This window comes from Mizuhopecten yessoensis, unplaced genomic scaffold (genome assembly GCF_002113885.1).
Source record: "Mizuhopecten yessoensis strain PY_sf001 unplaced genomic scaffold, ASM211388v2 scaffold10643, whole genome shotgun sequence".
NCBI lineage: Eukaryota > Metazoa > Mollusca > Bivalvia > Pectinida > Pectinidae > Mizuhopecten > Mizuhopecten yessoensis.
Genome location: NW_018408649.1, coordinates 61,223 through 74,218, shown reverse-complemented (window position 1 = coordinate 74,218; position 12,996 = coordinate 61,223). Strand labels below are relative to the sequence as shown.

At 36.1% G+C, this 12,996-nt stretch overlaps 1 protein-coding gene across 9 annotated transcripts in view; it reads right to left on the bottom strand.

The window, feature by feature from the left end:
- Window positions 1-2,947: 2,947 nt before the first annotated feature.
- LOC110461629 (PC3-like endoprotease variant B) overlaps window positions 2,948-12,996 on the bottom strand; it is a 34,334-nt gene continuing 24,285 nt past the window's right edge. For 3 of the 9 annotated variants that reach the window (XM_021515175.1, XM_021515173.1, XM_021515176.1), the window contains 6 exons: window positions 12,378-12,617; window positions 11,296-11,396; window positions 10,627-10,848; window positions 9,452-9,784; window positions 5,147-8,852; window positions 4,208-4,524 (listed from right to left, as the gene is read on the bottom strand). In XM_021515175.1, the coding sequence (XP_021370850.1) occupies window positions 8,279-8,852; window positions 9,452-9,784; window positions 10,627-10,848; window positions 11,296-11,396; window positions 12,378-12,617 (1,470 nt within the window). In that variant the 3' untranslated portion in view covers window positions 4,208-4,524; window positions 5,147-8,278. Of the gene's footprint in view, window positions 3,325-3,932; window positions 4,175-4,207; window positions 4,525-4,595; window positions 4,623-4,917; window positions 4,983-5,080; window positions 8,853-9,451; window positions 9,785-10,626; window positions 10,849-11,295; window positions 11,397-12,377; window positions 12,618-12,996 lie in introns of those variants that run through there. The other 6 variants (XM_021515179.1, XM_021515178.1, XM_021515177.1 and 3 more) reach the window with 6 other exon arrangements.

Sequence of the window (12,996 nt, the reverse complement as noted above, 5' to 3'; positions counted from 1 at the left end):
TATATATATATATATATAGTGTGTGTAAAACTATGTCAATGGTACAAAATGGTCAACATTACTACAGTATATACAGCCAACCATACTCAACCTAACAAGCACCCCAGTCCTTATAAGTGTCTGCTATCCATTTTCTGGTTTGCCTGGCCCATTCCTTCACCATAGTTTACCAACTTTCTTGAAAAAATCTTTATACCATATTCAATTTCTTTTTTAATTTTGAATGGTTCTGCAGTCATCCGAATTTTCCCAAGTTGTTCAACACCAAGGGCACTTTTTAGGTTGAATATGGTATGTGTAATGCTCTGTCAGTGTGTAATACACACAATAGGTAATATATTGATTTCTGTTTTAACTTTATCTTTCAAAACATGTGGTACATAACTGTACTGGTGATTAGTTGATTTCAAAAGAAAAATAATAATTCCATCATCTTATGTGTATTTTTATATCTGATCAAGGTTAACGTTCTCATCCATACATTCATAACTCCTAACAAGTCTAGTTTACTGTGCTTTGTAGCGGTTGAAATGTTATTTGACTTTGGTAAATATTTGTATTGTTCAGCTATCCCAGAAGAATTTCCGATTATGGGTTAAATTGCTAATAGTTAGTAAATATTGGTATAATTTATGTAATATTATCATACTCGGTTCCATTTAAGGGATACCGTCCAGTAAAAAAACCTGAAACCTGTCTAATGCAACACCCAGTGGGACGTATTGGTCAGACTTAACAGCGTTGTTAGAATACACAGGTTGTCGGAATACTCATGAGTCAGATTAGATAAATTTTATTGTATGTAAATGGGTTGAATAGCCAATCACCAGTATCTTTAAAATGGAACCTCTTTAAACTAGACTGTTAATCCGAAAAACTGGCTGAAATACAGACCAGTTAACCAGTGTTATAACAAAGTACAGACCAGTTACCCAGTGTTATAACGAAATACAGACCAGTTACCCAGTGTTATACTGAAATACAGACCAGTTAACCAGTGTTATAACGAAATACAGACCAGTTAACCAGTGTTATAACGAAATACAGACCAGTTAACCAGTGTTATAACGAAATACAGACCAGTTAACCAGTGTTATAACGAAATACAGACCAGTTAACCAGTGTTATAACGAAATACAGACCAGTTAACCAGTGTTATAACGAAATACAGACCAGTTAACCAGTGTTATAACGAAATACAGACCAGTTAACCAGTGTTATAACGAAATACAGACCAGTTAACCAGTGTTATAACGAAATAGAAAACTAACATAACTGGTTTAGTAAGGTCTACAATACACAAAAACTGTCTGGTTGAACTAACGAGATTCCTCTGACCAACACGTAACAACTCCACATACCCTGGGGAAGAGCAGCATTTACCGTTATAGGTAATTACTGATAAGAGGTTGTGAAGGATTAAATTGTCCGTCCATGTCTTGTTGTAATAGGATATATCATGTCATTGAAATGTTTTGACATGAATTAGTAAAAGAATGCATGTTTTGTTTTCATATTTTTTATAATTGTGTAGAATTGTAATGTTGTAAATATTGATTATAAATATTTATATTATATATGCATATGAACCTGACAATAAATACATTTTTAGATAAAAAGTTTGTTCTTTAACTTGATTTGCAAATATGAATATACCAGGGTACAGTCATGGATCTTTACTGATATTTCAGTGGTGATATTTTTTCTGATAATAACCACAGTTAATTTTTGGGCAAACCAGCATACTACTTTCAAAGCTTTCAATTAAAGTAAAACTGTCTTTTAAGTTTTTCAGTGATGAGAAATATGAAGTTGGTTTCACAAGTTAACTGGAATAAATCATGATTCTGCCTGTTAGATCAACTGTAGTCCAAGACCATGAATTCAAAGAGAACACAAGTAAACAATTATGAACAAGAGATCCAGAGGGCCTGTATCGCTCACCTGGAAATGTTAGTAAAATTGAAGTTGGAATAGCTAGATGTTGCTGGTAGTGTACATGTATTACATGGTTAGTCAGGGGTTATATGTATATGCAATTGGACAAAATCCTGTCATTCCTACAGGAAAATAAGGATTTTGAAGAATTTTATACGTTTCCCCTATTGGGCCCCGCCCCTCTGCCCCCAGGGTGGCCACACCAAGACCAAGATGCAAGGATGCTCCAGACTAATTTAGGATAAAAAAAACTTTGATTTCTATGGTAGAAGAAGGATTTTAAACGTTTTACCTCTATTTCCCCTATTCAGCCCCGCCCCTCTGCCCCCAAGGGGGCCACACCCACACACCCACCGTTTATACAAAATTGAGTCCCGTTTACCCAAGTATGCTCCAGACTAAATAAGGATAAAATACTTTAATCTTTGCGGTAGAAGAAGGATTTTAAAGGTTTTACCTCTGTTTCCATTATTTGGCTCTGCCCCTCTGCCCCCAAGGGGGCCACATCCATCGTTTATACAAAATTGTGTCCCCTTGGCCCAATGATGCTTCAGAGTAATTTAGGATAAAATCCCTCAATCCCTATGGAAGAAGAAGGATTTTAAAGGTTTTACCTCTATTTCCCCTATTCGGCCCCGCCCCACTGCCCCCAAGGGGGCTACATCCACTGTTTATACAAAATTGTGTTTCCTTGGCCCAAGGATGCTCCAGACTAAGTTAGAAATCCCTTAGTCCCTACAGTAGAAGGATTTTAAAGGTTTTACCTCTATTTCCATTGTTTGGACCCGCCCTTCTGCCCCCAGGGGGGCCACATCCACCGTTTATACAAAATTGAGTCTCCTTGGCCTAAGGATGCTCCAGACCAAATTTAGTCAAAATCTTCTTAGCCGTTTTGGACTAGTAGCGTTTTAAAGGAAAAGTTGAAGCCGGACGACGGACACTGCGGTATGGCATAAGCCCACCAAGGTCCTTCGGACCAGATGAGCTAAATATGACTCGGACAATTCTATTTTGTAGCAAGAAGTTTATTTTTTAACAAGAGAAGAAAAAGTTATTAAAACTACTCCAACAATATTGCATAAAAATAATGATATGTTTGACAGATTTAGAAATGGAACGACATGTTAACACGGCTGAGCCTAATGCCTCCGATATGACTGTTTGGATCCTGGTGCTTCAATTGATTGGCCCACCCCCTTAAAAATCTGAGATTGATAGTCCTACAGGACCAATATATCATAGAAATTACTGTAACCTTACTTAAGATGTAGGACTTATTACTGTAACCTTACTTAAGATGTAGGGGCTAATTACTGTTACCTTACTTAAGATGTAGGGGCTAATTACTGTAATCTTACTTAAGATGTAGGGGCTAATTACTGTAATCTTACTTAAGATGTAGAAATCCCCTACATCTTAAGTAAGATTACAGTAATTAGCCCCTACATCTTAAGGAAGGTTACAGTAATTAGCCCCTACATATTAAGTAAGGTTACAGTTATTAGCCCCTACATCTTAAGTAAGGTTACAGGAATTAGCCCCTACATCTTAAGTAAGGTCACAGTAATTAGCCCCTACATCTTAAGGAAGGTTACAGTAATTAGCCCCTACATATTAAGTAAGGTTACAGTTATTAGCCCCTACATCTTAAGTAAGGTCACAGTAATTAGCCCCTACATCTTAAGGAAGGTTACAGTAATTAGCCCCTACATATTAAGTAAGGTTACAGTTATTAGCCCCTACATCTTAAGTAAGGTTACAGGAATTAGCCCCTACATCTTAAGTAAGGGTACTGTAATTAGCCCCTACATCTTAAGTAAGGGTACAATAATTAGCCCCTACATCTTAAGTAAGCTTACAGTAATTAGCCCCTACATCTTACTTAAGATGTAGGACTAATTACTGTAACCTTACTTAAGATGTAGCGGCTAATTACTGTTACCTTACTTAAGATGTAGGGCCTAATTACTGTAATCTTACTTAAGATGTAGGGGCTAATTCCTGTAACCTTACTTAAGATGTAGGGTCTAATTACTGTAACCTTACTTAAGATGTAGGACTAATTACTGTAACCTTACTTAAGATGTAGGAGCTAATTACTGTAACCTTACTTAAGATGTAGGGGCTCATTACTGTAACCTTACTTAAGATGTAGGGTCTAATTACTGTAACCTTACGTAAGATGTAGGACTAATTACTGTAACCTTACTTAAGATGTAGGACTAATTACTGTAATCTTACTTAAGATGTAGGAGCTAATTANAAGATGTAGGGGCTAATTACTGTAACCTTACTTAAGATGTAGGGGCTAATTACTGTAACCTTACTAAAGATGTAGGGGTTTATTACTGTAACCTTACTTAAGATGTAGGGTCTAATTACTGTAACCTTACTTAAGATGTAGGGGCTAATTACAGTACCCTTACTTAAGATGTAGGGGCTAATTACTGTACCCTTACTTAAGATGTAGGGGCTAATTACTGTAACCTTACTTAAGATGTAGAGGCTAATTACTGTTATATTACTGTAGATGTAGGGGCTAATAACTGTAATCTTACTTAAGATGTAGGGGCTAATTACTGTAACCTTACTTAAGATGTAGGGGCTAATTACTGTAATATTACTGTAGATGTAGGGGCTAATTACTGTAACCTTACTTAAGATGTAGGACTAATTACTGTAACCTTACTTAAGATTTAGGACTAATTACTGTAACCTTACTTAAGATGTAGGAGCTAATTACTGTAACCTTACTTAAGATGTAGGAGCTAATTGCTGTACCCTTACTTAAGATGTAGGAGCTAATTACTGTAACCTTACTTAAGATGTAGGAGCTAATTACTGTAACATTACTTAAGATGTAGGACTAATTACTGTAACCTTACTTAAGATGTAGGGGCTAATTACAGTACCCTTACTTAAGATGTAGGGGCTAATTACTGTAATATTACTGTAGATGTAGGGGCTAATTACTGTAACCTTACTTAAGATGTAGGACTAATTACTGTAACCTTACTTAAGATGTAGGAGCTAATTACTGTAACCTTACTTAAGATGTAGTACTAATTACTGTAACCGTACTTAAGATGTAGGAGCTAATTACTGTACCCTTACTTAAGATGTAGGGGCTAATTACTATAACCTTACTTAAGATGTAGGGGCTAATTACTGTAATATAACTGTAGATGTAGGAGCTAACTACTGTAACCTTACTTATGATGTAGGGGCTAATGGAAGCACCTGTTCTTTGGATGGAGACATAACATCAATATAGGTCAATTGCACATCATTTGGTGAAGACACATCATTTCTAGGTTGTTTTACACATTTTGTGAAGACACATCATTTCTAGGTTGTTTCACATCATTTTGTGAAGACAGTTGTAACATTATTAAACACATACAGAAATAGATCATCAACTTCATATTGTTCAACAATATCTTATATAATTGTAAAAGATTTCATCAACAAATTTTAGAATTTCACAAATTTAACAAAATCACAATTAACTAGTACATGAAATATCATAACAGGATGAGGGGTTTCTTTAGAAACAAAACAGATTCATAGGTTACATGTATTCCAATCACAATTACCCTGGCAAAGTGCCATACAATGGATTTCAATATCAAGTAAATACACCAGACATTTGACCTTGTGTTTTGTAGTCATTTGTCTAATATTTGTAAATATTACATAAAAAACTTTGAATCAAGAGATTACATCAGTGATGAAAAACACGGAACATAAAAGCTAATGTATAAAGAAATATCAAATATAATATTATCAAAACCATTTGGTCAAAAACTTCCTGAACAAAAGGGAAGTTATAACACAGAACTTTGGTCAATAGGAATTACCAAACCACTTAATTGTGGGCATCATCATTCCATCAATTTGAGGATACCTTTACTGGGGATTGTTTAGTGTCAGACTTGTCACTAGGTAGGGAAAATGTAGCACAGCTTGTTCGGTGGGGTTTTATGACAATTCAGGCTGCTTTTCATCAATTATACAGAAATCTTAATTTTATATGTATATATTATAGATAACAATTCAACACGTTAAGTGTACCAGAAAGATTAAGAACCAAGAATACAATTATCTTGGTATATACATCAAAATTTTTTTCATCTTAAAACATGAACATCCATTGAGTATTATCATCCGAATATTTCGTTTTACCGCGATACTTTGACTATTGTTGGATTTTGTTGGAGATATCATTGATAAAAGCAGCAATACATAATACTTCATATTAAGGGACAACTTTGCTGAAAATAATGAAACCACATCCAAGGAGATAACCTGCTAAAAGTTAAGGAAAACCATATAAAGATAACCATATACCAAAAGATTCTGTATCTAGAGACAGCCGTGCTAAAAATAGGGATACCTTATCTGTAGAACCAATCATACTAAAAGTAAGGATCTGTCTACAGATATATCCATGTTAAAAATAGGAATACCATATCAGAAGCACTAACTATACTAAAAGTAGGAATTCTGTGTCTGAGGGTTGCATTCATGATACATATGAATTGATACCAAAAAAAATGCAAACTAGCAATAGTCAGTATTTTAGTTTTGGTCAGGCACATCTGGACCCTCCCATACCCCGAATAATCCCGAGGTCGGCATCAGTTCAGATCCGAGTCTGTTGTTTTCTGTTCAGGTTTTGCTGGTTGAAATGGTTGAACCAGAAATGTGAAAGGGGCTAAGATATATCCATGCTAAAAATAGAAATATCTTATCTGTAGAACCAAGCATACTTAAAGTAGGGAGATATATCCATGCTAAAAGTAGGGTTATATACTATACCTGAAGAGAAGTCTAGACCTATATATATAGCCTTGCTAAAAGTAGGGTTAATATATCTGAAGAGAAGTCTAGACCTATAGATATAGCCTTGCTAAAAGTAGGGTTCATATATCTGAAGAGAAGTCTAGACCTATAGATATATCCATGCTAAAAGTAGGGTTACTATATCTGAAGAGAAGTCTAGACCTATATATATAGCCTTGCTAAAAGTAGAAATACCATACCTATAGCTGTACTAAAAGTAGGGTTAACAAGACAATAGAAATAGTTACACAATATGTGGGTATTGGTAGTGATAATTATACTAAAAGTAGGGATACTGTTCTAAAGAAGCAACCAACCATGCTCAAAGTAGGGTCTCCTATTTTTACAATCAATCATTTTATCTATTTATTAAAAACCCATGGTCACGGCTTGTAGACTAGTCTATAGAAAAAATGGCAGTAGAAATAATTTAACAACCATTGACCATCCAACAAACCTTGTTAGCCTGTCAGTGACCTATTTCATGGTAGCATGGCAGTGACCTATTTTATCATGATATCACCGTGACCTATTTTATCATGATATCACCGTGACCTATTTTATCATGATATTACCGTGACCTATTTCATATCACCGTGACCTATTTTATCATGATATCACCGTGACCTATTTTATCATGATATCACTGTGACCTATTTCATATCACCGTGACCTATTTTATTCTGAAATCACAGTGACCTATTTCATGGTGGTGTCAAACTCTCTGACAAACCTTATCAGGTGTTTTATCACACAGCTTTAATGCCTGTAGACAGTAATCATAACAAATTGTAAATCAGAACTGATGTTGATAGCAAACAAACAATTCAGGAAATAGCTTTGTTAGTTGCAGGATATATTAAGAAACCAGGGCCAGTATCAGCAGGTTACACTACACAAACTATAGACTTTCTATAGAACAAAGCTTAGGTCATTCTCCCATGATGAATAGGAACATTGAAAATAGAACAAAATCTCATATAAGACAACCCTTCTACCAAATAAAATAAAAATAAAGCATAGCCATGATTGAATGCTGCTTGTCTATGAACTTGACAGACACTGACACAGATTAGCACAGCTAATCAGACATGGCCAAAGAGGACAGTTCATTGCACGGGTCCAAAATTCTCACCACAAAAACCAAGTTCACTCTAAAAGTTCTTTAAAGTAACATTTTGCCATAAATACTTCTTTTATTAAATCATTGCTTACTTCCAACATGTCTCTATGGTAAGCAGGTACATGTATACTACCTAAGTTACCTCAGTGCTGTCGGGAAGGTTACAATGAAATTAATGTTATGAACGTATCAGCTGTACTAAATTATCTCTTTTATTTCTGTTTTTCAAGACTAAAGCATTCACTTGAGTTTGATTCTGTCAACATGAACAAATATAAATTGTACAAATGATGCTAACATTTTTATCCTTATTTTTGTCTTCAAAATTTTCATATTCAAACTTGGTTTTCTTTTTGAGAAATTGAAGCTTGGCTAATTTCGAACCTTGTCGTTGTAGATATCCTCTAATAAGTCTTCCAACTGTATCACAGGCTTTTCTGTCCAACGTTTACTAAACAGGTGTCTCTCTACATTGGCCTGTCGTTCTACTTGATCTTTATTTTCAAAAATGCGTTCTATTTCATCTAGAACTTCCTCTATTTCCTCGTCCTCACTATTTTGAACATGATCCCCAAAATGTTTCTTTAAAACATTAATATGCTTATCTGTATACATGCGTTTTTGTGTGTTTGTCTGCCCTTGTCCTTGGACCTTATTCTTTTCACTTCTGAGTTTATTAACTTTCTGTTCCTTTAACTCCTTCTCAATATTGGAGATCAGGATTGACAAGTCATCTGCTGTTACTTCATCCTCTTTCACCTTTTTGTTGAGGTTGCGGTGTTTCTTGTTGTGGAGGATATCGCTGCGTTTTACTATGGTTTCCTCCTGGTAGAGTGATTTCTCTTCCTTAATGATGGCTAATTGGTCCTGGTACTGTGGGTCATATGGTTTGTGGGTGTTGCGCGGCTTTTTTGACATGTACATTCCATACAATGTCATATTCAAGCTGAAACATGATAACAAGCTATTACAAACTAGTATCACTAGATAGGTGAACATTATGTCAAAGAACCCCCTTACCTGTGCATCACATCCCTTACACAAGAAAACAAGCTATTACAAACTAGTATCACTAGATAGGTGAACATTATGTCAAAGAACCCCCTTACCTGTGCATCACATCCCTTACACAATAAAACAAGCTATTACAAACTAGTATCACTAGATAGGTGAACATTATGTCAAAGAACACCCTTACCTGTGCATCACATCCCTTACACAATAAAACAAGCTATTACAAACTAGTATCACTTGATAGGCAAATGTTAAATCAAACAACCCCTTACCTGTGCATCACACCATTTACCTATGATCCCATCCCTTACCTGTGCATCACACCCTTTACCTATGACCCCCCTCCCTTACCTGTGCATCACACCATTTACCTGTGATCCCATCCCTTACCTGTGCATCACACCATTTACCTATGATCCCATCCCTTACCTGTGCATCACACCATTTACCTATGACCCCCTCCCTTACCTATGTATCACACCTCTTACCGTTGTATCAAACAAACTCTTACTTATGCATTACTCCCCTTACCTGTGTAGGAAACCTTTATTGTTGCGGTCAGATCCACCATCGTTATCACACACAGCAACGGTCCATTCCCCAGAGGCACTCTCACCCCAGAAGTGGACAGACATGAATGTGAAGTCCATACCCTCCTTACTGTCATCCCTGGGCCGGCGGTACATCATTGTGGACATGGTTCCGGCGGGAGACGTTACTTTGATTTCAATGTCACCACGACGGCTGTGGTCGAGATGTGCATAAAGCATGACATGCTCGAGGAAATTGATGCGGCGGTTAGGGTCACTCTGACACTTGGACATCTCAACCTTCATTTCTACACACAAGTTACTGTTGATCTTCCTGTAATAGGTGTACATACATGGATGTAGGTCACAAAAACAATAGTAGGTCACAATAAACAGGTCACAGTAACCATAGAAAGTAGGTCACAATAAACAGGTCACAGTAACCATAGAAAGTAGGTAACAATAAACAGGTCAGAGTAACAATAGAAAGTAGGTCACAATAAACAGGTCAGAGTAACAATAGAAAGTAGGTCACAGTAACCATAGAAAGTAGGTAATAATAAACGGGAGGTAATAGTTAACATAATAAACAGAATGACACATTAAATATGGAAAGAAGATCACAATAAACAGGTCACAGTAACCAGTGACCTCAAAAAGGGGTCAAGGTTATTAATTTGAACAAACTTTGTAGCCCTTCACCACAGCTTCCTATTGGCCAAATATCATAACCTTGGGCCTTTTGGTAATTCAGTAGAAGTTTTCAAAGATTTAAAAAAATGACCTACTTTCAGTACTTGACACTATGTCATCCCAAGATGTACTTGCTTACCAAACCTGATTACTCCAGGTGAAAGAATACAGAGGATATGACCTAAACAACTTCTTTGGACAGACACACTTATGGATTGAGTCCAAACCTACAGTCTGTCCCCGGGAACCAGTGGGGACTAATTAAGCCATGAGAGTATAAAGATTTATTTCCCAGACTACTACCAGCATGTGAAGTATAACTGAGTATAATTAAGCAATGTTCGTGTGATGATTTATAACCCAAATTGTATTACTGAGGTGTTGAGAATAATTTAGTCACCATTATGTATATATACCAAAATATACAGCAAGATATCAAGGGAACAAAATAGCCAGACTATGCCTGCTAGCTGTGTTACGTACATGTTGACTGTAATACGAGGACTATGACACACATTCTCCTTTGGTACATTCCCCCATGTCTGAGCCACAGCCACCATGGTGGCCACATCCAGGACTCCAAAGCCAAGTTCATGGTTGGTATGGTAACCGCAGTCATTGACATGCCATCCTGTCTTTTCAGGGATTGGGATACGAGCGGTGATGGCAATGATGTGGAGCATGTCTCTCCATCCCAGGTCTGGACTGTAAGAACAAAACCCCTTAATTAATGTGAGGATCAAAAGAGCAGTTATAGTTTTTTCAGCTTTGACATTAAGTGAAAATAAGGCTAATTTTGTTGTGAATAGCCCTCTTAATTCTTTCTATTGTAAATCACAGGAAATGTTGTTACATTGTTTTGATGATGCTACATGGAGCTCCTGATACCAAAGACTTGACCTCCACACAGACTGTACTTACTTGACCTTCACACTGACTGTACTTACTTGACCTTCACACACTGTACTTACTTGACCTCCACATTGACTGTACTTACTTGACCTTCACACTGACTGTACTTACTTGACCTTCACACAGACTGTACTTACTTGACCTCCACATTGACTTACTTACTTGACCTTCACACTGACTGTACTTACTTGACCTTCACACTGACTGTACTTACTTGACCTTCACACTGACTGTACTTACTTTGCTTCTAAAACCACAGCAAACACTCCAGCAGCCATTGGAGCAGCACTTGATGTGCCCTCAAAGTTAAGGATACATCCTCCATTGATGTCTGTTGTTACCTGACACAACAAAAGAGTGTTAAATAAAACAAGTGTTGAACCAAAACAGCTATATGTATTGTTATGCTTTCAAGAAGTTTAAGACATTATAATGGAGGAATTATGAAGAAGTTTAGGACATTATAATAGAGGAATTATGAAGAAGTTTAGGACATTATAATGGAGGAATTATGAAGAAGTTTAAGACATTATAATGGAGGAATTATGAAGAAGTTTAGGACATTATAATGGAGGAATTATGAAGAAGTTTAAGACATTATAATGGAGGAATTATGAAGAAGTTTAGGACATTATAATGGAGGAATTATGAAGAAGTTTAAGACATTATAATAGAGGAATTATGAAGAAGTTTAGGACATTATAATGGAGGAATTATGAAGAAGTTTAAGACATTATAATGGAGGAATTATGAAGAAGTTTAGGACATTATAATGGAGGAATTATGAAGAAGTTTAAGACATTATAATGGAGGAATTATGAAGAAGTTTAGGACATTATAATGGAGGAATTATGAAGAAGTTTAAGACATTATAATGGAGGAATTATGAAGAAGTTTAGAACATTATAATGGAGGAATTATGAAGAAGTTTAAGACATTATAATGGGGGAATTATGAAGAAGTTTAGGACATTATAATGGAGAAATTATGAAGAAGTTTAGGACATTATAATGGAGGAATTATAAAGAAGTTTAGGACATTATAATCGAGGTGACACAGGTTACCTAATCAGATACTAGAGATGTTTATCTTACAGACTTAAGCACTACCTCTTCATGCAATTCAAAATATTCCTTTACCAATATGATATGTACTGTATGTGACCAAAGACTTCATCTATAAAAGATGTTCATCTGTGATGAAAAGATTTCTGTGTGACATTTCTTAAATAAACTGCAAGATAATTTATAGATATTATAAACTAGTTGCTGTAGAAAAAATGAATTTAGGACAAAACACATCATGTTATAATATCCACTCACCACACGAATCCGAGGTTTATTTCTTTTGCCAAATGTATTGCATGGTTCACCACCACTGGGGACTGTCGCCATAGTTGAGCTGCAAATCTCCATAAAACAAGGCCGCTCCCCTTGATCATTGATACTGCCAATGGAGATGGTCTCCCTTGCCCCCACATAGCCATCAGCTCCACAGCAGTCATCAGCTATACCACCATTACCTGTGGCCCACACATACAGGGATCCCTTCCCGCCACGGCCCTGTCAGAGGAGAATATAATTCTTCAAGCCATTGGAAGTGAAAAAAGAATACCAGCAGCACATATAGTAATACATACTCATCTATTTAGCCTCATTATATAACAAAATGACATAATCAGAACCCCATTGCCTATATTCAAATTTATCACAAACTGGACAAAACCCTGTATAAACAAGGTTACCGCGAGCGGTATATAATACGCCCGTCACATATTGAATGAGCAGTTGTTTGTATGATTGAAATATATGAAGTATTTGTGAGTAATTGATATTAAAAGAGAAATCATTCAACATAACTGGTAGATCAATGAGTGCAATACAACATCATGGAACGCATGCATCGCATTAATGAAACCAAGGGTAATAACTCCAGTAATTA